This window comes from Cryptomeria japonica, chromosome 7, assembly GCF_030272615.1.
Source record: "Cryptomeria japonica chromosome 7, Sugi_1.0, whole genome shotgun sequence".
Classification (NCBI taxonomy): domain Eukaryota; kingdom Viridiplantae; phylum Streptophyta; class Pinopsida; order Cupressales; family Cupressaceae; genus Cryptomeria; species Cryptomeria japonica.
In genome coordinates, this window is record NC_081411.1 from 562,847,262 (window position 1) to 562,874,959 (window position 27,698).

Below are 27,698 nucleotides of genomic sequence, written 5' to 3' on the forward strand. Positions count from 1 at the left end.
AAAGCAATAAATGATTTATTTTGGTCTATGACAAATCATTTTTGTAATCATTTTGGTAAGTGAGTCGTAGTTTAAAAAAAAACACAATTTATTGAATTGTTAAACGTAAATTGAAAACAGGTTTGTGGATTGTGAACAAGAAAAATACCTGGAAAACACGTATTCTTTGCCTGAATTGTGTGGCTTCTTGCACCTTTGCAACATGCTCTTTCTTTGTCTTCTTGCTCTTCGCTTCTTGCTTTGGCTCGTTGAATGAAATGCACTGATTTCAAGTGCTTATTTATGTTTGAGAATTTGAATTTGAATCGAAGTTCTTTAATTTTTTTACCTACTTTGTTGAATTTGAATCTCAATATTTTCCCATTTATGTTTGAGTTGATTGTTTTTGTTGTTCAATCCGTGGCCTTACACAAGCGCTGTGATGGATGCAGGTGATATGACCAGTAACAACGCTGAAGTGACCATATCAACTTGGTTCGAGTTGGACAGATGGGACGGGGGATGCAGAAAGGTGTTGAAAGGGTCCCGTGGTCTGACACAGACGTGGACAAATTTTGACCATCATGTGACCTTTGATTGGCCATGCCACTCTCCATGGGTGCTCACATGGCATGGGGTTGTCGTCATGTCGTTTTGTATTGCTTCGAAGTTCGCTTATTTAGGCTTCATATGTTATCGTTTTAATATTTAATACAAACTTTAATGTTTTTATCATGGTCCCTTTATTGGGCACACGATTTTATTTGACCAACTCTCAAACTTTTATTCGAATCAATATGAATGGTTTAAATGTTTACGTGTGAACATAAAGATTTATATTTTGAATGCAAAAGATACACTTTATTGTTAATTCATGTGATTGTTGAATGATATTATTTATTGATTTAATGTTGAACATATGATGAGATACACATGACATATACTAAATAGTTAGGCGGACACCTGTTTAGATCCCGTAATGGCTCCTCTCCCCTAAACGACTCCAAAATTCATTTTGAAAGTTTTCGTAGGACGTACCTATCTCAAAAAGACAATGTTCCATTTGGAAGATATAACGATTACCCGCAGAGTCCTCTTTGCTAAAACCCTTTCAAAACCTCTCACACCTGAAATAACAATTCGGAGGCTTCTTTTTTGCGAGTATAAACCCTCTCGCCTCTCTCATGCAACGCGACTTAAAACCTACTGGAGGATTACGGCGATGGAGCAAGTTCATTAGAGAGTAGAGGACCTGGCCTGGGCTCTATCCAAACCAGAAATAATTTCACGTTCGACCTAGCATTTTGTTTCTGCAGAGATAACTTTTGGAAACCTTAAGTGGACGAAAAATGCCAGAAATGGAAATAGATAAAACAGTAAACTTAGTGGTGAAGCTGTACGAGCTGCGTCTTTTGCGGTGCTCTCTATCCAGCTATCCGACCCTTCCCTGCCCAGCTGAGGACCAAAGTGCGGAGAATTACATTTCACATATAAATACTGTGGTGGAACACATTGAGAAGGGCGAGTATGCCGAAGCCTTGCATTCTGAAGCCGCTCGCTTTGTTTTGAATGGTGTCTGTGATGATGAATTTGTTTCTGAGTGTCCCAATTCTAAAGAAGGGGCAAATAAATTTTATTGCCGTCTTGAAGATCGCGTTACTGTTTTTCTCCGTGGCTCGGAAGATTACAGTAATGAGAGCGCTTGGCTTGATTTTCTTGACTCTGATAAAATAAGCAGCAATTTGGATATCTATGCACCATACCGAGCATTGCTTGTAATGGCCCTCGGAATCGCAAGTTTCTCTATATTTGTTCAATGCAATTTAACGGGGTAAGTTCTTTACATATAAAGCATTTCAAATTGAACGTCTTAATTAAGATGTTCATTTACGTTGATCAGCTATGTCTGATAGCTAAAACCTGTTAATTAGCATGCTGGGGCACTCTCTCACCAAGCTGCTGGTCCCCATCTAGTACACAGTGTGGGTCGTTCTTTTATCACCCACGCTCAAGCGATACTTTGTTGCTTCGCTTTGATAACATGTTATTTGACTAGGAGCTGGCACGACTTAACCATAGGACATCTTACTAGTATGCTGGGGCACCCTAGTGCTGAGCTACCAGCCCCATAAAGGGAAACGAATGACTCTAGATGAAATCTTAATGGTTCCTATTGAAAATAAAGAATACCATAGAGGTAGCTGTTCAGCTTAAAGGAATATTGCATAAAAAGTTAAAATCATGTGTTTACGGTAAATTTGAGAACATAGGAATCATAGTGCTATCTTTAAATCGTAAATTTTGATTGATTGTATATATTGTATTGTTGTTAGCTTTTTCACTAACATAATAGATGTATATAATGTAGGACTGATTTCTTATTGATGGAAATGCCTCTGTGTTTTAGAACATCAGGCACATTTTTGGTTTTAATTTAATTGGGTTTCTTGCAGTACATCATTATGTAATGTCATTTTTTGGGAATCAGCTGTGTGTTATAGTTACATTGCCAATGATCTCTATTCTAGGGTATCCAAGCACTCAAGTATCTCATATAGGAAACATGCGTCGTCCATAAGGTACACTGTATGCCTCATAGGTTTTTTTGTATTCTACATGGTACATTGTATGCCTTATTTAGGATTTTGTTAAACATCTTTATTAGTGAAATAACTGTTTGATTATAAAAATCAGGCGTGGACTGGATGTTTTCTGCTCGCACTTCTTGTTTAATTTTACCAAGCTTCATCATTTTGAGTGTTGCAAGGGCTGTGTGGGTTGCTTGACTAAATTTTAAAATGCGAACACAATTGTAGGTAGTGTTTTTGTTTGAAAAAAAGGCTTCAATGGCCATCCTTGAAATCCTTGTCTAGAAGTGATTGAAATTTGACACTTATTAATCTCTTGTAGGATATTGGAACAATAATTTTGATAAATTCAGAGGGTTATTGATGTGTACTTAAAAATTTAGGTGTATGCAACAGTGCAGTTACCTTTTAATTTCAGCACAATCCAGAAGACTTGATTCACAATTATTTCTTTTCCTAGAAGGGTAGTCTTTGCAAAATGTAATACTGTGTTATTGAATTGATCAACTGTGTTATTTGATTACAGGCCACATGGAGACTTTGAAAGATTTCCTTTCAGCCATGGTTCAAAACAAGAGATGGTAATGCTAGACGAGCAAACAGAATGGGAGAGATGGTCCTTTCAACAACTCATGTCTGATGGTTGTGATTTGCTTGGAAAATATGTCCTTCCTGAGGTGTGTGATTTGTATAAATTGGATCATTCATCATACAAATATATTAGTCAAATCTGCGAGTCTTGTTCACTCGTATGATATTTTAATTTTTATATTGCAAGGAGTTGATATGAATATCGTTTGGGGGTCTTATGTTTTCTCTTTCTTTTTCTGCTGGATTGTATTTCTCATTGAGTCTTTATCCATCTTCAAAACAAAGATAAACATCTTATCTATTTGCATTTATATCAATGACAGAATAGAAATACAACACCGACAATTAAACCATCTGCATTAGCCTCTAAATAAAAAGAAAAAATTATAGCACTGGGCAATCATTTGGAGCATCCCTGATGGAGAGTCATTTTTTGTTGTCAGATGGAACATTGTGTTGTTCTGCCATCCCCACAGCTAACTAGAGGATTGAAGCATATATCCTTGATATGTTAGTGCCACCATAAATATAAATGGTGACTTCCATTTAGTTATCAAATATTAAGTGAGGCATCATCTGTTTTATTGATTTTATGACTTAAGAATGTTTTATAGAGGACATTAATCATTACCTCCTAGTCTTGAGCATTCTGTTCATTATCAAAATTAAATTTACTCTACAACCACAAAGGCTGTGATAATTGTAGGTAAATTGATATGTTAAATCATGCCTTCAAAGGTCAGAGTGGGTGGTGTTGTGACCAAAGGTAAGGTACTTGGAACTTGAACAGCAGGGATGGCAAATGGAGCTGTAGACGCAGAAGCTGAAGCTTTAAGATTGGAAACTGAACTACCAAAATAGAGGTTTGATGTTCCTTTTGCTGGATTCATATATTAACGACTAATCAGTGGATTTCACTTCAGCGGGAGGAAGGAGAACAGGATCTAGAAAAGTGCTAAATCCAAAAGATGTTTGTATGGTAGTTAATCCCTCAGAAGAAGAAGAATTATCAGTCGCATGAGAAATTGAAGGGACAGTGCTTGAAGTAGAGTGAGCTGGATGATCAGATCTGAAAGTGTTGTGGGTAGGGGGAGTGGGTTAGCAGTCCTGAAGGATGCAAAACCTTTTAGTGATGGATTTCAGATCAGATATTAAAGAAAAGGGTTGTGCTTCAATGGATGTCGACATTGCTACAAAGTTGCTTTGGATATGGATGTTCCCCAAATTTAGGACAGCTTTATATATGTTGATTTTTTAAATCTTCTCATCCTCAGGTTGCTTTGCATAGATCCAACTCTTTTTCCAGCTCAGCAAATATTTTTTAATTCAAAAACTTCTAATTTTAATTATTAGTTTATTTGCTTGGACTTCCAAGGAAACTATCCTTTCTTTCATTTTCTTTATTCTTCATTCTGCATTTGGTCATTCTCATGCCAAAGACTTTTTGATTGTTATGCATTATCTTTTAGCCATTTCTCATAGACATTTTCCGATTTTTGCATGCATTATTGCAGCATAAAATATGTGCTGAGGGTTTTCTTAGGAAACATCTTCAGCTAAGTTGCCAGTTTGGGTTTGCTGAATATTTTTCCTGGGTTTGTTAGGATTGGATCTCCCTAACAACATGTGACTGTGTGTGTACTAAAGATATATACAAATAACCAGTCTGCCCAAAATGTACAAAACAAGTACAAAACATAGCTGATAGTTGATAATTCAATGTCATTTGTCATATGTGAAAGATAAATAAAAAGTAGTTAATTCAATGCAACTGCACATGAAAAATCAATTCAAGTGATAATATTACTCTTTGTTAAGAGCATTGAGTAGCAATTTTGTGCCCCTCATCCCTATTCAAAACTTAGGAGAGCTATGCGAAAGAATCATCTCAAGCAAACCTGCTGTGTAAGGTGCAAGAACTCAGAAATTAAGCTCAGAAGGATGCCCAAGAAAAGCCCCAAAATTGATTTGTATGCCCTCCAATGATATCACCCTTTCGCCAATATTGATTCCTTGTTTTGCTAGTGCTCAAGGTGGTGAAGGCTGAGAGTCCATTGCTTGTTTTATTCCTTCCATTCTGCCCTAAATCGGGCAATGCAATTGTTCCATTGACTCCAAAGGGGAGTTCGCTCCACGTCTCACTGAAGCTTTTTTTAACCAAAATTGAACTTAGTTTCACACACGGTATTTGTTTTACATGTTTGATTCGTTAAAACAAAATACAGTTTTTAATTTTTAAACTACACTTCAACGTTATCTATATATATATATATAAAGTAATAATTATATATGTATATATGTACATATATGTATATGTTATTTGCCATAATGTATGTATATGTATATAGATACATATATAAACACATATTTTTGATATTGGAAAGAATTCATATACATTAAATAATATAGACATTTTATTTTATTAAGAAAACAATTGTGCAACATATGAGACAAACGACGTAAAATAAGGGAGATGATTTATTTTTCCTATCTAGTCATTTAAAACAAATCTGGTTTCATACTGCAGTCATAAAAAGATCTGAGAAAGATATTGGAGAAGTTCATTCATGTTATTCAGTTCACAAAATGCATATATATACCTCTGTATGTATACATATGTACATATATATCCATGCAGACATATCTATATGTTAGGCAGATTTAAAAATCCACATAAATGCCGTAATTTCCATAATTTTTATGACAAAGAAAGCGAACAACAGCTGTAAGTCTCTATAATGTTTCGGGATAATGAGCAGTTATATACATATGTTCGTGACACACTCATGTGTTCCAAGATGCAGATCAAGATTTTATGGTATTCTAAACGGTTCTGAAAACATACTTGTAATATCATTGGTGCATCGATTTCCAATCACAATGGAAGGAAATACAAGTAAAAATAAATAAATACACCTCTGCAGAGAACTTTTAGGAAAATGACACAGATTGATGTGAGATCCTACAAATCAAACTGCTTCAAAATCTTTTGGTGAAGCTACAATTTCCCCACTTTATTTTTTAACAAATTGCTGGTAAAAACTATAGTCAGAGGTCGTTCTAAAATCTCAAGCAAACCTGCTGTGTAAGTTGCGAATGCTCAGGAATTAAGCTCAGAAGGATGCCTAAGAAAAGCCCCAAAATTGATTTGTATGCCCGCCAAGATATCGCCCGTTCTCCAATATTGATTCCTTGTTTTGCTAGTGCTCAACGTGGTGAAGGCTGAGAGTCCATTGCTTGTTTTATTTCTTCCATCCTGCCCTAAATTGGGCAATGCAATTATTGTATTGACTCCAAAGGGGAGTTCGCTCCATGTCTCACTGAAGCTTTTTTTAACCAAAATTGAACTTTGTTTCACACATTGTATTTGTTTTACATGCTGATTGCCATTTTGGTGCCTATTTTGATTCTTTGATTCGTTCAAACAAAATACAGTTTTTAATTTTAAGACTGCACTTCAATGCTATCTTTTTATATAAATAGCTTATCTATATATATATATATACATATATATATATACGTACATATATATATATATATATATACGTACATATACATTTACGTAAATATATGTATATGTTATTCACAATAATTAATGTATATAGATACATATATAAACATATATCTTTAATCGACATTTAAACATAATGTTCAAAGTAATCTATGTGTCATAATAATGTAAAATGCAATACTAAATAATTCAGAATGCTACATGTATGCAATTATGTGAATGTGTGTGTGCATCAGATTTCCATCATGCCGATTGTTGCCGGTTGGCTAGGACACTTCTACCTCAGCCAAGTTATTGTCTTCGACAAGTCCCTCCATTCACTTGCAGTCAAATTATAGTCAATAGGTTAGTCCATAAAACCATAGCCGAAGCACATTCCATCATCATTTCAATTTCAATTTCAATTTCATGCAATTAAACTACATTTAATTTTAAACACATTTAATGCATAATTAAACAATCATAAGATTTTTAACCATAGTCCCAATCCAGTTTATTGTATTAATAATGCAAGTAAAACAAGATGTGACAATGGAGAGCCTGAATTGGGATCCATATCCGGTCCAAAATGGTCTAGGTATGGGATGTCTTTTGAGTGAATCCAGTATTAGAGAAACCATGTTATGGCTTTTGTGGAACCAATTTCATTCTAACTTATCTTCTAGTCACTCACTGGAATTATTTGGAACAATTTTTTTCTTGTTAAAACATAGATCTGTCTTGAAGTGAAGTATCATTGATCTAGTATGGAAATCCTATGGTTAGAAATTCAATCATAAAATCAATGTTTGGGTTGTAGCAGTTTGTGGACTCTTTTTCTTCTTCTTTGAAAGTGGCACATGTGATTTTAATTGGAAATTTAACATTTTTGAATTGGGAATGTTGGCCAGTTTGATGAGCTTAACGTACAACTCATAATATATGTTAGACATATGAATTAGATTTAATGTTTAGTGGTTGGTTGGGTTAATCACTCTACACATATCAAGTTATTGTACAAGTAGGTAGCACTCTATCTTTACAGGACGTGGGTGATGATAGCCTGATAAAGTGTTAGAAGCTGGTATCAATTTCCACATATGGAAGTGAATACATTTTGGAGGACTTTTAGAACCTGTCGACAACTTTGCGGTCTAATTTTATGTTTGTGATCATCCCTGAAAATATATTTTAAAGTGGGTGAAATCCATTTAAATGTCTAGGAGCTTATTAGCAATGTCACAATAAAAAAAGAAACACAATCACAATTTATTTTCTAAGTTACTGGTTTTGGTATGAGTGCGGGTATGGGCACAGGTACTCAGTACAACAATTTTTTCCCCTTGGGTATGGGTACAGGTTCGGATATATGCACATCTAAGATACCGGTTCTTGGCAAAATGGGTTGGGTCCGGGTCCTGGTTCTCCTTGGGTTCCTCCTAGGTCCTGCCCAGGTGGCTGGGTTCTTTGTGGGTCCTACGCAGACCCAGAAGAACCAAGGCCTGTGGGTTCTGTTGGTGTATGTTTTATCATCTACCAAACATTTAGAATAAGATACCCAAAGGTATTCTATCCTCTCCTGAAAAATCACTGCTGATTCCAAGGTCTATATATGCGAACAAGCGACTTTAGTTGGATAGCTACTTGGGTAGTGTATGCTGAAAATCTCAAGGGGAACTTACGTTTATGAATGTCTTTCAAGCTTTTGGACTTAGATGGATTTATCAATTTTAGGTTCTTTCTTTTTTTTTTGGGTTTTCGAGATTTAGACTTTCAAAAAAAAGGGAAAAAGGGGATAGGGTTAAGAAAACTAATCTAAACCTACGAATTCTGGAGACGATATTAACTAGGTGCTCTCGGGAAACCAAACTTTGCTTTGCCACACTAAGGACAACTACACAAAGCTGGTGCAATCTTCAATGGGTTGTGCTTATGATTGAAGTTTTGGCATGCACAGGGGATAGGCTCAGACTAACTTTGCACAGTGAAATGGAAATCATCTATTCACCAAAAGTATGAGCGGAGATGCACCGTTAATTAATACTTATCAGATCCTTCATTCAACATTAACAACATGAAAGCAAATCTAAATTAACTTTTAACTAATGTGTTGAGGAAATTGAAACCATGCTAATCATTCAAATAACAGAGATTACAAAGCCTTAAGAGAAAGCGCACATGCAATATATTTTTTGAAAATGACCTTCATGCAACAATATATCAAAAACCTCACTCTCCAAATGAGAGGAGGTAGCCTTATATAGTTTTTAGAAAATAATGAATGACTGAGATCAAACAGTGATCAAGGGCCCAGATTGAAAGTTATAAACCCTAATTAGGGTTTCCTAGAACTCTGTTAGTTTGAATGAATGAGAACATGACAAGTGGCACAATTGCTATTGTTACTGAGGTGAGTGTCTAGTTTCCCTTTTTGCAGATTCAACGTATCTGGACACGATGAGCCGAACCTCTTCCATAGTGACACTTGGCAGGTTACTAATTTGGAAGTCGACGATGTCCACATCATCAGTACACATGGCAAGGATGCCTTCCCACTCAACTGCCTGGACAAGAGAGTTCTCGTCAATGAGAAGAAAACTTGCGATCCTTGAGAGATCACCCTTATCAATCATCCTCGAGTCTTTGAAAAAGCTCGATTGAATTCTAGCTCTCGGATTCTCTGCCTGTAGGTGTTTTTCCCTTATACCCTCTTTCTGCCAAATTTGTGATGCCACACAAAACACCTTACTTAAAATCCCTCCAACACTTTCCTCCGTTTCAAAACACTTAGTTTCAGATTCCTTCAGTTGTTCAATCTTGGTGACCAAAGCATAATACCAAGTGTTAAAATCATACCTATCCCCAACCTGGATGACACCTGCATCTACCAAGTTTTGCTTTGACAGACCTCGGATAATCCTCAATTGTGGAAGTATTTCATCTTGGATTTCTTCAATATCTTCCTAGTTTGCAACTAAGTCTTAAATTCTGCTAACCAATGAAGAAGCCGACTCATGTGTCGATACTAAATTTTCCACAAGTATGCCAGCACGTGCCGAAGCATCTGAGCTCCATTCCTTAGCTTGTGTGAACGTACCCTTCATGTCCTCGTAATCTTTTATAGACTCTTGCTGAAGAGGTTGCGGAGGGGTGACTGGTATCTCATGGTTAAGTGGCTTGGTTAGGTGGAGAGCATATTTCCTCCACAGTTGATTCTCTTCCTCAACCTTCTTTCTTTTTTCTTTCTCCTTGGCTAGCCTTGCCTTGAGGGCGTTGCAAGAGTCGTCAAAGTATTGGACTTCTTGGTCTTGAGTAGGCTTACCCAACTCCATTGTAGTAATCTTATAATCTTCCGGGGCAATATTGTCCCGAGTTTTACCCTCTTTTGGCACAACTATCTGAACTGTTCTAAACCTTGCACTATCCCTTTGAATCAAAGAGAATTTTCTAGTTGGCTTAGGTGGTTCAATTATGACTGGTTCGTTCACCTTTGCCAAAAATGTTGCTGTATTCTCTTCAAAGTGGGTTTCATTAGGAACTTTGGCCCTTATCTTTTCTCTCAACCAATTAGGAATGGTTGACTGCTCCATAGTATTTTGATCAAATCCACCATCTGTCCCTCCCGGTCCAGTAACTATACCATCAAGGAAAACTACTGGAGACTCAGGCTCTTCAACTTATGTGGCTTTATTAAGAACTTGTTCCTTGTCCCGGTTTTGGACAACCTCTCTCATTATTTCTTCAATCGAGGGAGAAGGCACTCTTACTTCATTATTCCCCATATCTGTGTCTAGCTCCTGTTCTTCAACTGCATTCTAGTAGGGCACAGTAGATGCAACACTCAAAATGGAATGACCTTCGTTGGATTCACGTCTCTCCCCAACAACTTTCTTTCCCTTGGCCTTTCCAGAGCTTCCAACCAGTTCCTTTCTTTTCCGGGACCCAACACTTTCTGGATTTCGAGCATTGCCTGTAGAGATACCAGGGTTGGCAGACATAGAATCATCCATTCCCATCAAATCATAAGTTAGGGCAACACCTTTGGACTTCAGTTGCTTTGTCTTCTCAGATGCCCACCACTTGGAGTATTCAACCATTGATCTCATAAGGTCTGCCAAATCTGACTTTTCTCTTTTGACCAATCAACCAAGGCTAGTGGCTCATTTCTTATCTTCTCGAAGCTCGGCTGCTGAAGCTCAGGACTGTCTTCTATTTGATCGACAACTCTGAATACTTCTGTTGCTCTCACCATACTTAGGGGAATCCTTGACCAAAATCTTTTTCTGATCTCGAAACTATCGACTGCATTAGCCCAATAATCTTCCAAATCAGTTCTGTGCTCAAATACCATTCCTTTTACCTTTTTCATCTTATGGAATGGATCAAAGTTCCTTCTTGCCTTGTATTGGTAGAAAAGGGTACCAAGCCAGCTCTTTCTTTGCAGTGGTGGTAGCCTGTGATGACGGGGCATGCCTCTAGTCCATTTCCAATCGTGAGGGAGGATGTTCCTACCTTCTTTTGCTTATCTCTCTAAACTGTCATATAGCCTTCTAGTTGTTTCACAACTTCCAGTAGCACAACTCGGTTGGGAGGGTAAACTGAGAGCTTATAGGGAGATCTAGAAAATCCCCGAATTCTAATATAGGTGAATCTTGGGTATTGAATATACCAATACCCGAATCTGCTTATGAAGTCCATAGACTCTTGAGAGAGTCTCTAATGTAATCCACCTTTCAGTGTTCGTGTGATATGCATAAAAAATGTATCATTTACCCTCTTGAAATGTAACTTTTCTTCCATGTGCAGCTGGGGGTAACGATTGTAGATAGGAAATTGATTCTCTTTATTTCCCACTTCCCCTCTATAGGTGAGGCCTCTGTATCTATAGGTTCTATCAAGGGAATAGAACAAGTATGAGCTCATGTAAAAGGTCCTATCTGCCTCCAAATTCCTCAGCTGGCTGTATAAGTTATTGCTTATCATTTGAGCCCAGTCAATCATCTTGACTCCATTCATTATTTCATTTATGAAGTAATACATCCAAGGCTCAAATGGAGCACCTTGAGGATTACCCATTATTCTGTTCAACAACAATCATATCTCCAATCTCTTCTTTAAAATACGCCCTCACCAAGCTCTTTCTTGACAGCTTGGAGGCACCCTCTCTTGGCTTGTCCAGCCAGGAACGATTGATGATAGCCTGGTACTCCTCCATATGGTCTTGCTACATTCAATCAGCCTCATCCTTGGTCACATATACAGCATTGTGATATTCCGGAATCCTAAAAGCTTCCCTTATGGCCTCATCACTGATGTTGGCCAACACTCTTCCATTTGGTGCCACAATATCTCCACTGACAGGGTTATAGTGCCTAGCGCACTCAACTACCAACTCCGTGCACTGCATGGTAGGGAGAAAGCCAACAACATGCATGATGCCACTCTTCATCATTTTACGCGCGGTCACGGTAGGCACAAGATTATCTAAACCAAACATCCGCTTTTTAAACTCTCTCAGATTGATATGCCCGAGGTTGGTATCACTGATGCTCTTCCATTTTGAGTTCATCCTTGATTCAGGAAGAGCATCCTTGTATACTTCAAACTTCATTGTGCTTGAAATCTGCGAATAAAAATGAAACTTAAGTTAGAGACCAGAAATTTAACTTAAAATTTAGGATCTTGATGGCTAAGTGGTTGGTATTTCAATCTATTCTTGACACTTAGTCACAAAAAGATGGAATTTTCACATGTAAACTCCATACTTTTATGATTTCAATCCAAAAACCAGGTCTTATAATCTCGAAAACCCTCATCCCATTCAGTCCAACATGATCTTTCTTACTGAAAATTTTGGATAAATCCACAAAAATCACCTCCAATACACTCAGAAAAATTGAGAAAATTAATAAGTCTGCCCACCAATCAACTTCACCTTTGACAGAAATGAGAATATAGAAGGAACAAAACTCAGAAAACCTGAAAGTTCTGCTTTCTATTAGTTGATTGGACTCCAAAATCTGCAGATACTTGATAAGAATGAGGTTGAAAAATTAAAACTCCTTCAAAAGTTCGCTCAATCTGCAAGAGATCACCCTGCAACACCTCCAATCTGCAAAATCTTCTTCGAAATAACTCTCAACCTGCAAAATAACTCTCAATATTACTCTTAACTTGCTCAGAAAGTTCGAACCTTATGTGTGAGGATGAAGAAGTGAAGAAGGTATTTGTAATGAATTTTGAATTTGCAATTAGAAACATGCAGATCTTTTCCCATTCATGTTTCTAATTCGATTTTAACTTTGAGAAAGTTTCCAATTTGATTTTGAGTTGCAATGTCATCTTCCTTAAGTTCGAATTCTTCATTTTACAACTCTGTAATCTGATTTTCCATTTCATATTCAAACTAGACTTGTAGATTGGCATCTTCCAAAAAGTTTCTAATTTGGAACTCAGTCCAAAAAATTGCCTCAATCCGCAAATATCCTCTTTCTAATTTAGATTCATGGTTGGAATCTCTCACAAACTCAAGTTTCTATTTTGGATTTTCCAGCTCATATTCAAACTTGATCTTCAAATATCTCTTGTTAAAACTTTCTAATTTGGAACTTAGTTCAAATTTCATGAAGATTTGGATGACATCACCAAGGAATATTTTCCTTTCCTCAATACTTAGCAAGTATATTTGGCTTCACCTTTGACTTAGGCGAACTTCATGAAGTTTGTTTCTCATTGTGTTGCAAGGCATAGTCAGACTTTTATAGAGTGGGAACTTTCCTTATGTTTATGTGCACCTCATGTCTAAACTTTATCACATTTCCCTCAAGGCGGACTTTGTTGGTCATGTTTCTAACTTGTTGCAATGTTGGGCGAACTTCCATCAATACGAAGGATAATAGCCATGTAGCATAGGGCGGACTTTATACATCATACTTTTCAAGGCGGACTTTTGAAGTATCACCAAGGGCGAAGTTTAAGTGTTGCTTTGAAACCATCTTCTAGGCAGAGTTTGGAGAGATAGGCATCTTCCTTTATCACCGTAGGTGGACTTTTGAGAGGCTTGGACACCACTCACCATCATCTCATAGGGCAGACCTTTTCTTGTTTGCAAGCACTACCAAGGCAGACTTTGTAGGCTTGGCATCATGGGCAGACTTTTCTTCACTTTGAAATCATCTTGCATGTCCAAGTAGGGCAGACTTTCTTCACTTTGAAATCATCTTGTATGTCCAAGTAGGGCGGACTTTCTTCACTTTGCATGTCTTCTAAGGCGGACTTTGAGACTTATAACACTTGCTTGGGTGAAGTTTATGACCATCATGCACCTTTGGAGGGTGGACATTTCCAACTTAGGAACCATTGATATATATATATATATCTTTCAAGGCAGACTTTTGAAGCTCAAGACCATCACCAAGGCGAACTTTGTTCACTTGGGTGCAAAGTAGGGCAGACTTTATTCATTTCCCTTCATGGGCGGAGTTTGGAAGCATGGCACCATTATACCTTGGCTAGGCGGACTTTTCTGAAGACTTGGAACTCAATTATGAAGAGGGCAGACTTTCGGAGAGACTTCATCGTGGGCAGACTTTTGGAAGCTCAAGACCCATCACCAAGGCAGACTTTGGTGCTCTCTCCATTGGGCAGACTTCTTGATGGCCATGACCATGCTGACCTTACCTTGAGGGCGGACTTTGAATGATTTATGCACCTTGAGGGCGGACTTTGAAGAGTCTCCATCATGGTGGACTTTGGAGAGCTTGATCAAGAGTAGGGCGGACTTTTCAACTTCCTGCCATAACACTCATCATCAATCCGTGATTAGCCAAACTTTGAAAATATTTGGAAAACTTCAAAATTCCACAATTTCTTCAATTTTAACTAGATTAACTTGAAATTTGAAATCCACACTCAGGCAAACCATCGAAGCATCATGACCCCTAAAATGTAGGAACTTAGCCTTTTAGGTCAAAACTTGATAATTTTTGATTGCGATTGAAGCGGGTCAGTAGTACTCATGCAAACCCTAGGTCCCCACTCCGAAAAGCAAAAAGAAGGCATCCCTAAAAAATAGGGAAAACTTTCTAAAAATAGCCATATTGGGGATTGAGCTAAAAATGCCAAAAACGAAACTTCCTAAAAAATAGGAAAAAGCAAAAAAGCAAACTTTCTAAAAATAGAAAGTTGTTCAAATTTGTTCAAATCAACCGTGTTCTTCATCCTTTGGCCTTTCTAGGCACTTTGATGGTGTTTGGACTCCGTTATCACTTGGCTTGCAAAAATTGACTTCCAATCCATAGGACTCAAACCATTCAAAACTTGACAGAACCGAGCAAAATTGATGCGGAAGGTCACAGGCACTAACAAAAACCCTAGAAAGCAGGAAAGAGGGAGGGTCCCCATCTTTAATGGGGCGATGTGTGAAAAAAGGTCACAACAAGTTCTCAAAAACAGGGCCCACGGGTCATAAAAACACACACAAAAAAAAAAAACACCTTTTTAAATTTTTTTAACATCTAACCCTAATTTTGCCATCAAAACATATATATAATTTTGATGTTTGAACACATATATAATATATGTATATATATATATATATATATATATAAAATAAAAAATTATATATGTGTGAGGACGTACCCGTACCCATACCCATACCCAAGTTTTTTTTGTTGTTGTTGAATCCACGAATCCGTACCCGAATCGGTAACTTAGATGCACACACACATGTATATATACATATATATATGTATATATACACACATGTATATACACACATATATACAAACACATACATATATACACACATGTAAAGTCCCCTATTTGAATCACCTTATATTTTGCCCACAAGAGATTAGAGTATTATGGCTCAGGTTTGATCTGATTGCTTTATTGGAACTCCTGCTATGCTTCAATGTCTTCATCAAATGAAACCTTCTCCCCTTATATCTTCCAATGTGAGGGAGGGTCACATCTCTTCATCATGTCTGCCCTTTGTAATGGTCACAACCTTTCACAATCACCACTCTTTGTAAGAGTCACAACCCTTCATCACTTTATACCCTTTGAAAGTGTCATAACCCCACGTTTTTGTAATTAATTAATAAAAAAACACATTCCTACCCTCCATTATTATTGTAACCTAATCAGAGATGACTCCTTGTTTTATTCTAATATAATGATCATATTTTAATTATTAATACTAGCTATTAAATAAACTTTACCATAAAATATTATTAATTAAATAAACATAAAATAGATATATTGATACATAATATAATATTATATTTACCATATAATGTGTTATTCAATAAATATAAAATATGATATTGGTATACAATATAAATTATCAAAATACATTACAAATCATTAGTATGGAATAAAACCACATTACCATACGATATTAATAATAGAACCAATATAAAATATATAACATGCAATATAGATTATTTATAAAACATTATACTTAATGCGTACCTTAAAGATTATTAATAATATAGATTATAACATCAAAACATTATATAGATTATTTATATCAAAACATTATGATTAATACGTTATTTATAATGTATTACCTCCCGTGAGCGCATTGGTGATATGCGATTAAATTGTGGCGCCCAAGCGGTAGTGCAGATCGGTCAGGGAGCAGTGACTCCAACAGTCACCACCGCTCACCTTCTCCCTCAGCGGTCACGTCCTTTGTATGGACTGCTCCAACACTCCCCCCCGCTGGTATTAAAGAACAAACCGTGAGGAGGAAGAGGGAAAAACAGCATGGAAAGGAATAGCGGCAGGAAAAGGTGGTAGCAAAGGACGCAGGTAAGACTCTTGCCCACCATTGTGTATTCTGCAGTAAGGTTTACGTAAATCAGTAGGGTTTACATACATATAGATAGATATTCACTCAATTCGTTGGTACATAAATATATGTAGTTATTAATTCAATACGTTTGCATATACATAGATGTGGCTAAAATACATTTGTATATAAATTAAGATTAATATAATGGGTATTAATATAATACATTAATACATAAAATATATATATATATATAGATATGGGTATACAATATGTATGAATGAACCTCCATATGCCCAATTAACTAATGAATGAATTACAACTACAAATTCAGAATAAATGGCATCATTCAATTAAGAGAATAGTAGGAATGGGTTAAGACACTAAAATAATGATAAATGAATCAATTGCATATCCAAGTCCAGTGAGACATGACGAGAATAGAGCAATAAGGATAGTAGGAACTAGGCCTCTGTCAAGTAGGCCACCCACTGCGGATGACTTAAGGTCTGCCGTCAGTGGGCCAAGGGGGAGTGTACCGCTCTTGGGCCTGACAAGCACTACGGGCATCCTATGGCATCTAGTCCCCTTGATCTCATTAGGAACTAAATATGGAATTGACTTATTGATGACAAAGTAACCTTAAGAGAATTTGCTAGCTACACTCTAGATCAATCATTCACATCGCAAACAAATGTTGAATTGCATTGTTTATATTTTTTTTTTTATAGATTGCGGATTTGGGGACATTACAGAAAGAGTCACAACCTTCATAATTTCTGCCCTCCTTTGGAAGAGTCACTTTCTTATTTACTTCCCATTCCTTCTTCCATTGATTATTCCTTGATTGACATGCTCTATTCTTTCTTCTCCCCCTCCCCAACAAATGAGGTTCTCTTCTCCCTTTTATATCTCATGTTTGAGGGAGTCACAACTTTTCATTTCATGCCTTTTGATCGTTCATTAACTTAATTAAATTTTAATTATATTTAATTTTATTCTTTTATTCTTTTATATTTTGATTTTGATTTTATGTTTATTCTTTTGTACTTCAACTTTATTATTAAATCCTATTTCAAACAAGGGACATTAGAACACATATAAGTACAGACACATATCTATATATAAACACATATACATATATATACATATATGTGTGTATATATACATATATATCTATGCATACACATGCATATACATATATATGTATGTGTGTATACAAACATGTATGAGTGTGTGTGTGTCTATGCAGATATATATGTGTGTCTATGCATATATGTGTGTGTATATGTATAGATACACACATACACACATATATTTGTGTCTACACACACATATATGTATGTCTACACACACATATACTCACACACATATGTGCATATATACACATACATATATGCATATATACACGCATATATATGTATACACACATGTATATACACACACATACATATATACACACATATATGTATATAGTATATACACACATATAATGCATGTATATATGTATGTGTATGTATATATGTATAGATATATGTATGTGTATATATATGTAGATATATGTATATGTATTATATCAGTATTACAAGACTTGGACTCACCTTGGACTTGGCAAGCTGATTTTTGACTTAGGCTTGAACTCAACACCCAAACTCGGTGCAAACTCGACAAATTGAAAATCTTTTGAAATTTAGTGATTTTAAGGATTTAAAACTTGTTTCATGTGCCCTTTAATAAATAAACCTTAAAGACACAATAACCTCATTAAATAGAAGCTATTTTGATCACATAAGTATAAATGTGACTTTAGTTGAAGGAAATAACACATTTAGATATATAAATATTGTCAAATGTATACAAAACTCATGTAATATGAAATCTATGACATCAAAACAAATGCTAAAACTAAAAATATAAGTCTATGGCTTAGAGGAACCTACATTATTCATCCAAGATCACGCCAAGTCACGTGTTGGTGTCTAAGATAGGGCCTTGGATGATGATGTAGCCATGATATTTGCTTGTGTCTTAGTGATTGGTGTGTATATTCAAGTGAGGAATTTATCATTAAAGTTTTCTTGAAACTTGCAAAACTACATGTTTTGTTGTCAATTTTTGTTAACTATGACTTAACTTGTATTCAACAATACAATGGCTGTACCATGCCAACTTTGCCTATGGCAGTCCTTGTATATTAAACTTGTCCAATGTATGAAACAAGATAATCCTTGATTGTGGCTTTCATGGAAGATGCGGAGATTTGGAACAGGAGATATGTATTTTGTAGATTTTATGATAATTCATCATCATTGGTCTATTACTTCCTTAGACTTATAGTTTGATGGGGATTTAGGGGCAAACGATTGAGTAGCAGCGCCCCTTGCAAGGTTTTGGGGGTAGCGCCCCTAGTGTGGTCAAGCTGGGAGTGACCCCATTGGGGTTGAGGGGAAGAATACCATTTTCATAATTTTTTATAAATCCTAGATGGGCATGTCATAAACCCAACAAGCATTGAAAGGTTGTAAGTTTTTTATTTTTATTATTTATTTATTTATTTATTTTTAATATTTTTTTTAAGTAAATACCTTGCAGGACTCGCCTAGAATCAGCTAGTCTAGCAATTGCTTGGCAGTCAAGTCTCCCAAACTCGCTGAGGGTCGCTCACCTTGGGACTCTCAGAGTCTAGGCAAGCCTTGTAACATTGATATATATTCATGTTTATATATTACTGTATCTATTAATGTATTTATGTGTGTATATATGGATGTTATGTATATGTATACATATATATATGTTGGAAATATTGTCATTGATGTCAAAAGTGAAAAGACAGGATCATTAATGTCGAAGTAAATAGATGAGATTGTTGGAAATTGTTGTCATTGATGTCAAAACCATTGTGGAAGAAGTTCATTGTCTGATTTTGATGTCAAAGAATGTTACATTAATTGTCATTAATGTCAAAGAAATCGTTGCCAAGATTCCAGAGATCGTTCGAAGAAGATATAATTGGTGAAAGAAATTGTGGGCCAAAGGCTACTAATAGTTGAAGAAAAAATCCACACCAACTAGCAAGTTGAAGTTGGATATTTGAATGAAATTAAATAAATAAAGTATTATTTATTTTTGTCACGCAAGATGGACATTTGAAGAATTTTAGTAAATAAATTTATATTTATTTATTGACACCCAAGCTAGAAAGGATTTTAAAATAAATAAATCATATTTATTTAGGGGCTGATCCCCATCATAGTCGCCCAAAAAGAAAACTATGACAAGCAGCAATCATAATTAACAAAGGAACATATTTGGAGCAGTGATTGCATTTAATACAAGGCAGCGATCCAAAAGTTTTTCTATGCAACACATAAGACAAAAAGCACGTAAAGACAAAATAGTTAATAAGAGAAAAAAAGAAGCGCTTATATCAATGAAAAAGCAGGACTTAAATTAAAGAGATTTTAACAATTATAATGTGAGCAATGATTAATACACAGCAATTAAAGTGGATGAGAAGCAGCGATTCTTTATGAAAAGACAACAGTTCATAATGAGAGGGTAGAAATTTGTTAAGATTGTTTATGGGCAACAATTTAACTTAAAAGGACTGAGTTGACAAAAGGACATGTCTATTGATGAGATAGTGTCTATTTTAAGGGATGTCTCCCTTCAATTCAAGGCATAAGATATAAATGTGTAGTGAAGTTGGAGAGAAGAAAGTGAGAATAAGTGAGAGATGTGTATGGAATAAAAAGAAGTATATATTAAAAGAGATGTGTTGAGAATTGATTGATAGATCATACTATCACAAGGAGATTTGAAGAAAAGTTGAATAGAGATGTATGAAGAATAAGTGAAGATTAAATTAAAAAAGATGGAGTTATTAAGATTCAGATTTAGAGAAGATCCATGAACAGACTTAATGAAGATATTTGAAGCAGATTTATGAGAGCTTAAGTGTAAATCTATGAAAAGAATTATGAGCCAGATATAATGCAAATTTAAGAGAAGAATTAATACCAGGTTTGTAAGAAGAATTCATGCAGACATAAAAAGGAATTTCATGCAGAAATTGAAAAGGGGTTTATGGCTGATGCATAGAGAGGAAAGTGTAAGTAGATTTGAAGAAGGAAATTTGCAAATTTGTGAAGTATTTATGGCAGATTTATAAAGAAGAGTTTATGCAGCATTTACAAAGAGGATTTTATGGAGATTTGTGTAGCATTTGTGAAGCATTTATAAAGAGGAGTTTATGTAAATTTAATAGAAGATATGTATAATTAGATTTTGTGAAGGCACAAAAAGAGTTTGTCATTCATTGAAGAAGACATAGTTTGAGAAGGAGACTATTTATTCATTTGGAAGTTGGTGCTTCCCCAAAAGAGGTTGGTGCTTTTGGTAGGCTGGAGCCTACGAATTGAGGGGATTGGTGTCTCCTATGGGTTGGTGCCTACAAAGTTGTAAGAAGGGTTCATATATAAGCAATATTTGCCGAAGTTTTCTCCCATAAGGGTTCCCACATAAAATCATGTGTTCTTTATTGTCTTTATTGTGCACATCTTATGTTGTTATTATTCAGTTGTTATGCTTATGGTATTAAGTTTGAAAAAGTAAAGGTTGTTGTTATACTAATTCACTCCCCCTCCTCTCATAATAACCATGTGCTTGCTCATTATATATATATGTATGTATGTATGTATGTGTGTGTGTATATATATACACACACACACACATACATACATATACATATATATACACACACACACAGAGACATACATACACACATACACACACACACACACACACACATATATATTAATGTGATAGTGTCGGTCAGAATCTTTGTGGGGCGACATAGACTATTAAATTGTCTAATTGGCCTTTCAGCCTTAGACAATTTAATTGTACCTATTTGCTTCTATTTGTTAATATTCCGATTATCTGTAATCCGCCACCCTTGGATTACAAGTCACATTTATTAAGATGTGTTCTATTCCTAAGTAAAGTCATGTTAATGAAGAGACATGATCATTATAAGGAGTCGACTTCATAAGGAGATGTGTTGGTTGGCGCCACCTTGTGAAGTGTATATAGAACCATTCTTCCCCTTCTTCAAAGCATCAAATACATACACTTCAAGCCGATCGAATTCTGCAGCAGATTCACATCAGAAGTTCGTGTTCGTCTCCAGCAGATTCACATCTCCTCTTCAGCGATTCATATTCAAGTGATTTGTCTATATCTTCATATAGATTATCTTCAGCAGTTCGGATCTTCTATAGCATATTGTGGTCGATCTTCTGCAGATTGTAGACTTATTCAGCCAGTAATGATCTTCATATAAAGAGGATTGAATCTACATTATATAGATTGATTCTAGAGTGAATTCCCTCATTGTATAGCTTTAAAGTGTGAAGCATTTGTAAGACATTTTGCTAATACATTCAAGAGATCTATTGCTGGGTTTTTTCACCTTCAAGAGGAAGGTTTTCTCAGGGTAAAGTTTGTGCACTTGTGCTTGAATTGTCTTTATCTAATCTGATCACTAAAATTACACACACACACACACACACACACACACACACACACACATATATGACTATTATGACATACATACATATATATATGTATCTATCATACACACACAGACACACACAGACAAACACACACACACACACATACATACATACATATATATATATATATATATATGATTATATACATATATATGTATATATATATGTATGTATGTATACATACATATACATATGTACACACTCTCTCTCTCTCTCTCACACACACACACACACACACACACATATAAAGTCAACATTCAGTTCATTTTCACTTGAACAATGAGTTACACACTTCCACTGGCTGTGTACTGTATAAGCTACCTCATCTAAAGATATTTTTTGGCAAGTTGTCCAACAATAATGTCTAAATCAACACACTCAAGAGTTAGATCTTGTCACAAACGTTCATGATGCACACCATTTTCACAATTTTATCACTTAAAGGTGAAATCATATACACAAGCAATTTTTTTTTTTTTTTGGGCCACCATTGTATATATATATATAAAGTCAACATTCAGTTCATTTTCACTTGAACAATGAGTTACGCACTTCCACTAGCCGTGTACTGTATAAACTACCTCATCTAAAGATATTTTTTGGCAAGTTGTCCAACAATAATGTCTAAATCAACACACTCGAGTTAGATCTTGTCACAAACCTTCATGATTCACACCATTTTCACAATTTTATCACTTAAAGGTGAAATCATATATGCAAGCGCTTTTTGCCTTATAAAAATGTTGTTAAAAGATAACTTTTTCTTTTTTTTTGGGCCACCATTGGGTCCCCCTGGGTTTACTTGGGTTTGGCCTAGGTTTGCCTAGGGTCTCTCCCGGGAACCTTGGGTGAATCCAATGGGGAACCCGCTCGGGACCTTGATTGGAACTATACCCATATGGGTATTGGGGTGGGGGGCTTTAAGAGGAACCTAGTAACAGTTTGTTTTAGGCATATGGCATAATGGCATTACATGTCATTGGTGGTAATTAGGGTGGTTGATCACAATAATCTCCAAGTTGTTATGTAAACATGTGATAATGTATGTTGAGGTGAGAAATAGTTTTGCGAGAACATAGTTTTGCCTGACTAGGTGCCTAAAAGGTGTATTGTATGGTTCAGTTTCATCCCACCATTTTCAAAAGTTATTCTCAATTCATTTACTACTCCTAACAATTTTAGGTGGTTGAACATTTAATATCTCTTTTTATTGTTGTTTCATTTTAATTCGTGCATATAAGGCATACAGTAACTACAGTTTGATTGTATATGATTTACTTTAATGCAAGCAATGATAATAATATTCTATTTTTCTTGTGTTCCCTATTCTTTTTTTGTATATATGTAAGACATCATAAAATGGCTTTTAAAAAGTATTCTCTTGGATTTGCAGTATTTTGTTCTTGCCAAAATATTGCTGTTGAAAACAAGACAGATTACAAATGAGTATGATAATATGTCCATCATTTGCCCCAAAAGCATTGCCTGGTGGTCATCTCGTCTGCTTTTGGTTCAGCAAAAACTTTTGGATGAAAGGTCTCGTTCTTTGCATGATCAATTGCAAGTGACAATGGAAGAGACTTTGAAGCATTTTGGTCAATCCACTAATGTTATGGGCTATTGGGAGAACGAGTTACACAAAGGAGATGCTTCTGATATAGTAGCAGCTGCAAACCTTGAAGCTGGCATCAAAGAACTTGTCTACAGTTATGTTGATCGTGCAAGGTAGGCATTTTGGAGGCATATTATATTGTCATGTTGGTTCTTCACGAGGGGCTTACTTGTAAAGGAGGCTTACTTATTGCATGCAAACTGAAAATGTTATCATCTGAGTTATTGTTTAACTTAGTAGTTTGTCACAGTTTGAGCTTTCTGATGCAAAGATTTGGTAAGCAATGATATACTTGATGAATATTCTCCACCCTTTAGCTTTTTCTCTCTTTGAGAATCCTTTTTATAGTGGCTGTTATCAAATGTATGCACATAAACAAATATGTATCCCAACATTTGCATTGATACACAATCCATAAGAATTTGATTGCTTCTTGATGTTCTGATTATGAATTTCTTTCTAGTTTAGGAGTTTAATTTTTTGAATAGCATACAGATGCTCTTATAATATTTGTCCTTCAGAGTCTGAAAACTTCATATGCTTCTGAAATACTGAATTGTGATATTAAATATCCACTCCAAAAGTTCTTCAAATGATGCATGTGAAGCTATTTTTTTTTAGGTTGTAATTTATATAAATAATGGATTTATTAATTCAGTTACCATATGCAGATTTTCATGGATTTGTTCTGTATGTGAATGTGTTTCGTGTTTTAAATGATAGGCTGATAATATTACTCGACGTCAAATAACAGTAGGTTGTATTTTTTGATAGTAGTTATAGATTTTTACATGTTATTTATTTTCACTTCATATGATATGTAACAAACTTGTTTTCAGATGGTTACTGAAACCTTGTTCAGCTTTGGTAAGTTATACAGAACATGCTTCTAGGCCACATATATTTCACTTTCTTATCTAATTAAAATTAGTTGTTGGCATCTTTAGATCATACATTCACTATTGGTCTTTGCACATCGAGGATCCCCTAAATGTAATCTGTTCTCTTTGGGTTGATGCAAATTGTTCCACAGAGAGGATGAGGGAAGCAGTCACAATTTTTGCTTAAAACTCACTAAGAAAACTTATGTTTCCTCCAAACTAAGCTGCTTCTATTGTTCCCCACAAGGTTCTTGAGAAGGCCACTTTTCTGTTCTGATAATATTCTTTCTGGACTTCGGTTGTAAGAATTTCTCAAACAACTGAGGTCTATGGATGACATGAAAAGGGCAAGTTTGATTTTGCATTGATTACAATTTATAGGGCATTAATTGCCTCATTTGATCAGCAACCTGAAATTCAAAGTGAAGGACACATAAATTGAGGCAGGTCAGTAAAGAGGCTTGACTGGCTTTGACCTTGCGGAATTTTTGTAAATTGTCTTTGACTAAGTGGGGGTGAAATTTGACTTTTTGTTGTCATTTTGATGACCGTCCTGCTGCTTTTATTTGGTGAAGGTGTGAACAGAAATTGAGTAGGCTTGATCATATTTTGAAAATTTCTATGATAGGTAAATTGACTGTCTGGGGAATTCCATCTGGAGGTCTGAATCTAAATGTTTATTCAGTTTGTATGTAGGTTCAATTCTAAAATTCAGAATCCTATATGTATCGAAGATGGTTGGACCGAATTAACCAGCTATTTATCTTGATCAACTGACATTGTTGGATGGAACCCATGGTTCCTATGGTAAAATAGGTGATTAGGTAAAACACATAAATGCATGCAGTAGTTTGGGTGTGTTGATATAATCCATGGTTTTGATTCAAACCTGCAAATACTTGTGCCGTTTACTACTTTAGGTGATTAGGCTTGGCCAATGGTTATAATCATAAAAATGGATGATTGGAGTAGGATCTATGGGAACTCACAATAGCCAGTCTATTTGTATGACCACAGTTACAAGACTCGGACCCAGCATGCTAACTCTGCAAGCTGATTTTTGGCTCAGACTTGGACTCGGACCCAACACAGACCCGACAAACTGATTTTTGTCAGACTTATGTTCAGACTCAGACTCAGCACAAAAACTCAGCAATCTAAGAAAAGCATCATGTATAAATATTTTACAACAAACTTGAATTTTTGCAGAACTTTAGTCTCGCAGACTTGTTGAGTTTGGCAGAGCAAGTCAGCAGGTCTCATTTTGGCCTGGAACTGGGAGACTTGCATTGTACTTGGCCAGTCTTGTATCACTAGGAATAGCACATGGTTTACATCATATACCAATGATCAGAGGAAAACCCATGAAGGCTACTGTAGTTGTTTTTGGATTCTTAAACCCATGACGGCCATGAATATCTTGGCAATCTGGTAGCTAACTGTCCCATTACTGACTGTACGTGATAGTGAGATAATTCTGTTGAAACGAATTGAATACATCATATTCTACAGACTTCACTATTTTATTTGTTATCCTATTTCGGCTAGGTGATGGAAACAATGTTCATTGTTGGTTAATGTCCGAAATAAATGATGCCTCATGACGATGAACATCAAGGGAGAACCCCTACATCAGATGTTTGTGATCATGTATTAACGTATGTTGGGCATGAGTATTCATTCTGTTTATAATTGCTCTTATATTTTTTGTTGGATGCAGGTGCAGGGGGAGGATCTATAGCTTGTATTGTCTTAGTAGATGAGTTTATCATAATTAAAACATGCAAAAAACCATTCATTCTGTTGTCTATAGCTGAACTTTACATCAGATATATTCATGCTATTGCTCACATACAAGTGCAGGGGCAAGTTTTGTAAAATCTGCACTCTAGTTGATCTTTTGACAAAGAGCTTTTGTAAAGTTTGTGCAATAGTTATTATTTCCCTGAATAAACAATAGATGTCTGGTTGTAGCATTACCAAAAGAAAAAGATTGTGATTAGGGTATGTGAGGCTGGTGGTTAAGATCTAGGACATATATTGAATAGATCTGCCAAAGTGATAGTTTGTACTTGTTGAATCTTAGTACAAGCACCTATGAAGGCATAATGCATGTCTGAACAGAGCATCTCGGCAGGCAATTATAGCATACTTAAAGAAACAAGTGAAGAAACATAGATTGCTAGGGGTTGGCTATGATTAACAAAATTCAAAGCCATTCTCTAGAAATGTAGAACTCAATTGAAGAAACTAATGGGCACAATTTTCACACATTTAAAGTTCAAATACACAGCCATTAAGGCTGGCAGAATCAAAGAATAGAGCCAACAAAAAAGTCTTTTATTAGATTTGGTATATTAGATTCAGTTGTACCTTGTTGATATGACAAACTCTTCAAAAGGAATTTGGAATAACCTGAATGCACAATATAGTTTAAAAAGCGTTAATAGCAAATTTTCTTCTAAACACCAACTTTAAATATTGAAATGGCCTGTGATATAATAATTTTTAGTTAATAATGTTGCTTTTGCATCCAGCATGGCCCAAAATGATTTTATTTTTATTTTTTAAAACTAGATCAACATTTTGTTGGTATCTGCTTCGTCAGCTTGGCTTGGTCTAGGCAAGTTTTGTAACCATGTTTGGTACAAGAACCTGGTGAAAATTTGGTAGGTGTTCTTACAGCTTGACTTTCATTCTTTTATTTTTAAACATTGTCAAATTTTATTCTTCTTTCTTCTTTTTCTTTATATTCATAGACCTGACCGAGTCTACCTTCTGAGACTTGCCAAGTCCGGTGAGTCTGGCCAGACTCTCTGGGTACCTGGGTCATGAGTCCTTGGATATCTGCTTCGTCAGCTTGGCTTGGTCTAGGCAAGTTTTGTAACCATGTTTGGTACAGAGATATAATTTTTTTATTTGTGTTTCATATTAATATTAACTTACAGACACATATTTCCTTTGCTAACAATATCTCTTCCATTGTTTTTTATTACTGTGTATTATGTATCATGTTATTAGAAATATTTATGGTTTGGTTGACATGATGATATTTACTGTTACAGGCAATTCTTCAAACAAGCAGAAGCAGCATGTGGCTTGAGACTTTCTGTTACTGGTGCACTAGGCTTCCGTACAGTTCATCAGGTACTTGATCAGACTAGAAATAAGAAATTAAGGAT

General features: G+C 35.6%; 1 protein-coding gene across 1 annotated transcript in view; it reads left to right on the forward strand.

Annotated features, from left to right (window-relative positions):
• The first annotated feature begins 972 nt into the window (after positions 1-972).
• LOC131078433 (uncharacterized) overlaps positions 973-27,698 on the forward strand; it is a 164,918-nt gene continuing 138,192 nt past the window's right edge. Inside the window, exons 1-4 of the mRNA XM_058016131.2 lie at positions 973-1,810; positions 3,094-3,244; positions 23,417-23,748; positions 27,582-27,663. Coding sequence (XP_057872114.2) covers positions 1,329-1,810; positions 3,094-3,244; positions 23,417-23,748; positions 27,582-27,663 — 1,047 coding nt within the window. The 5' untranslated portion in view covers positions 973-1,328. The remainder of the gene's footprint in view (positions 1,811-3,093; positions 3,245-23,416; positions 23,749-27,581; positions 27,664-27,698) is intronic.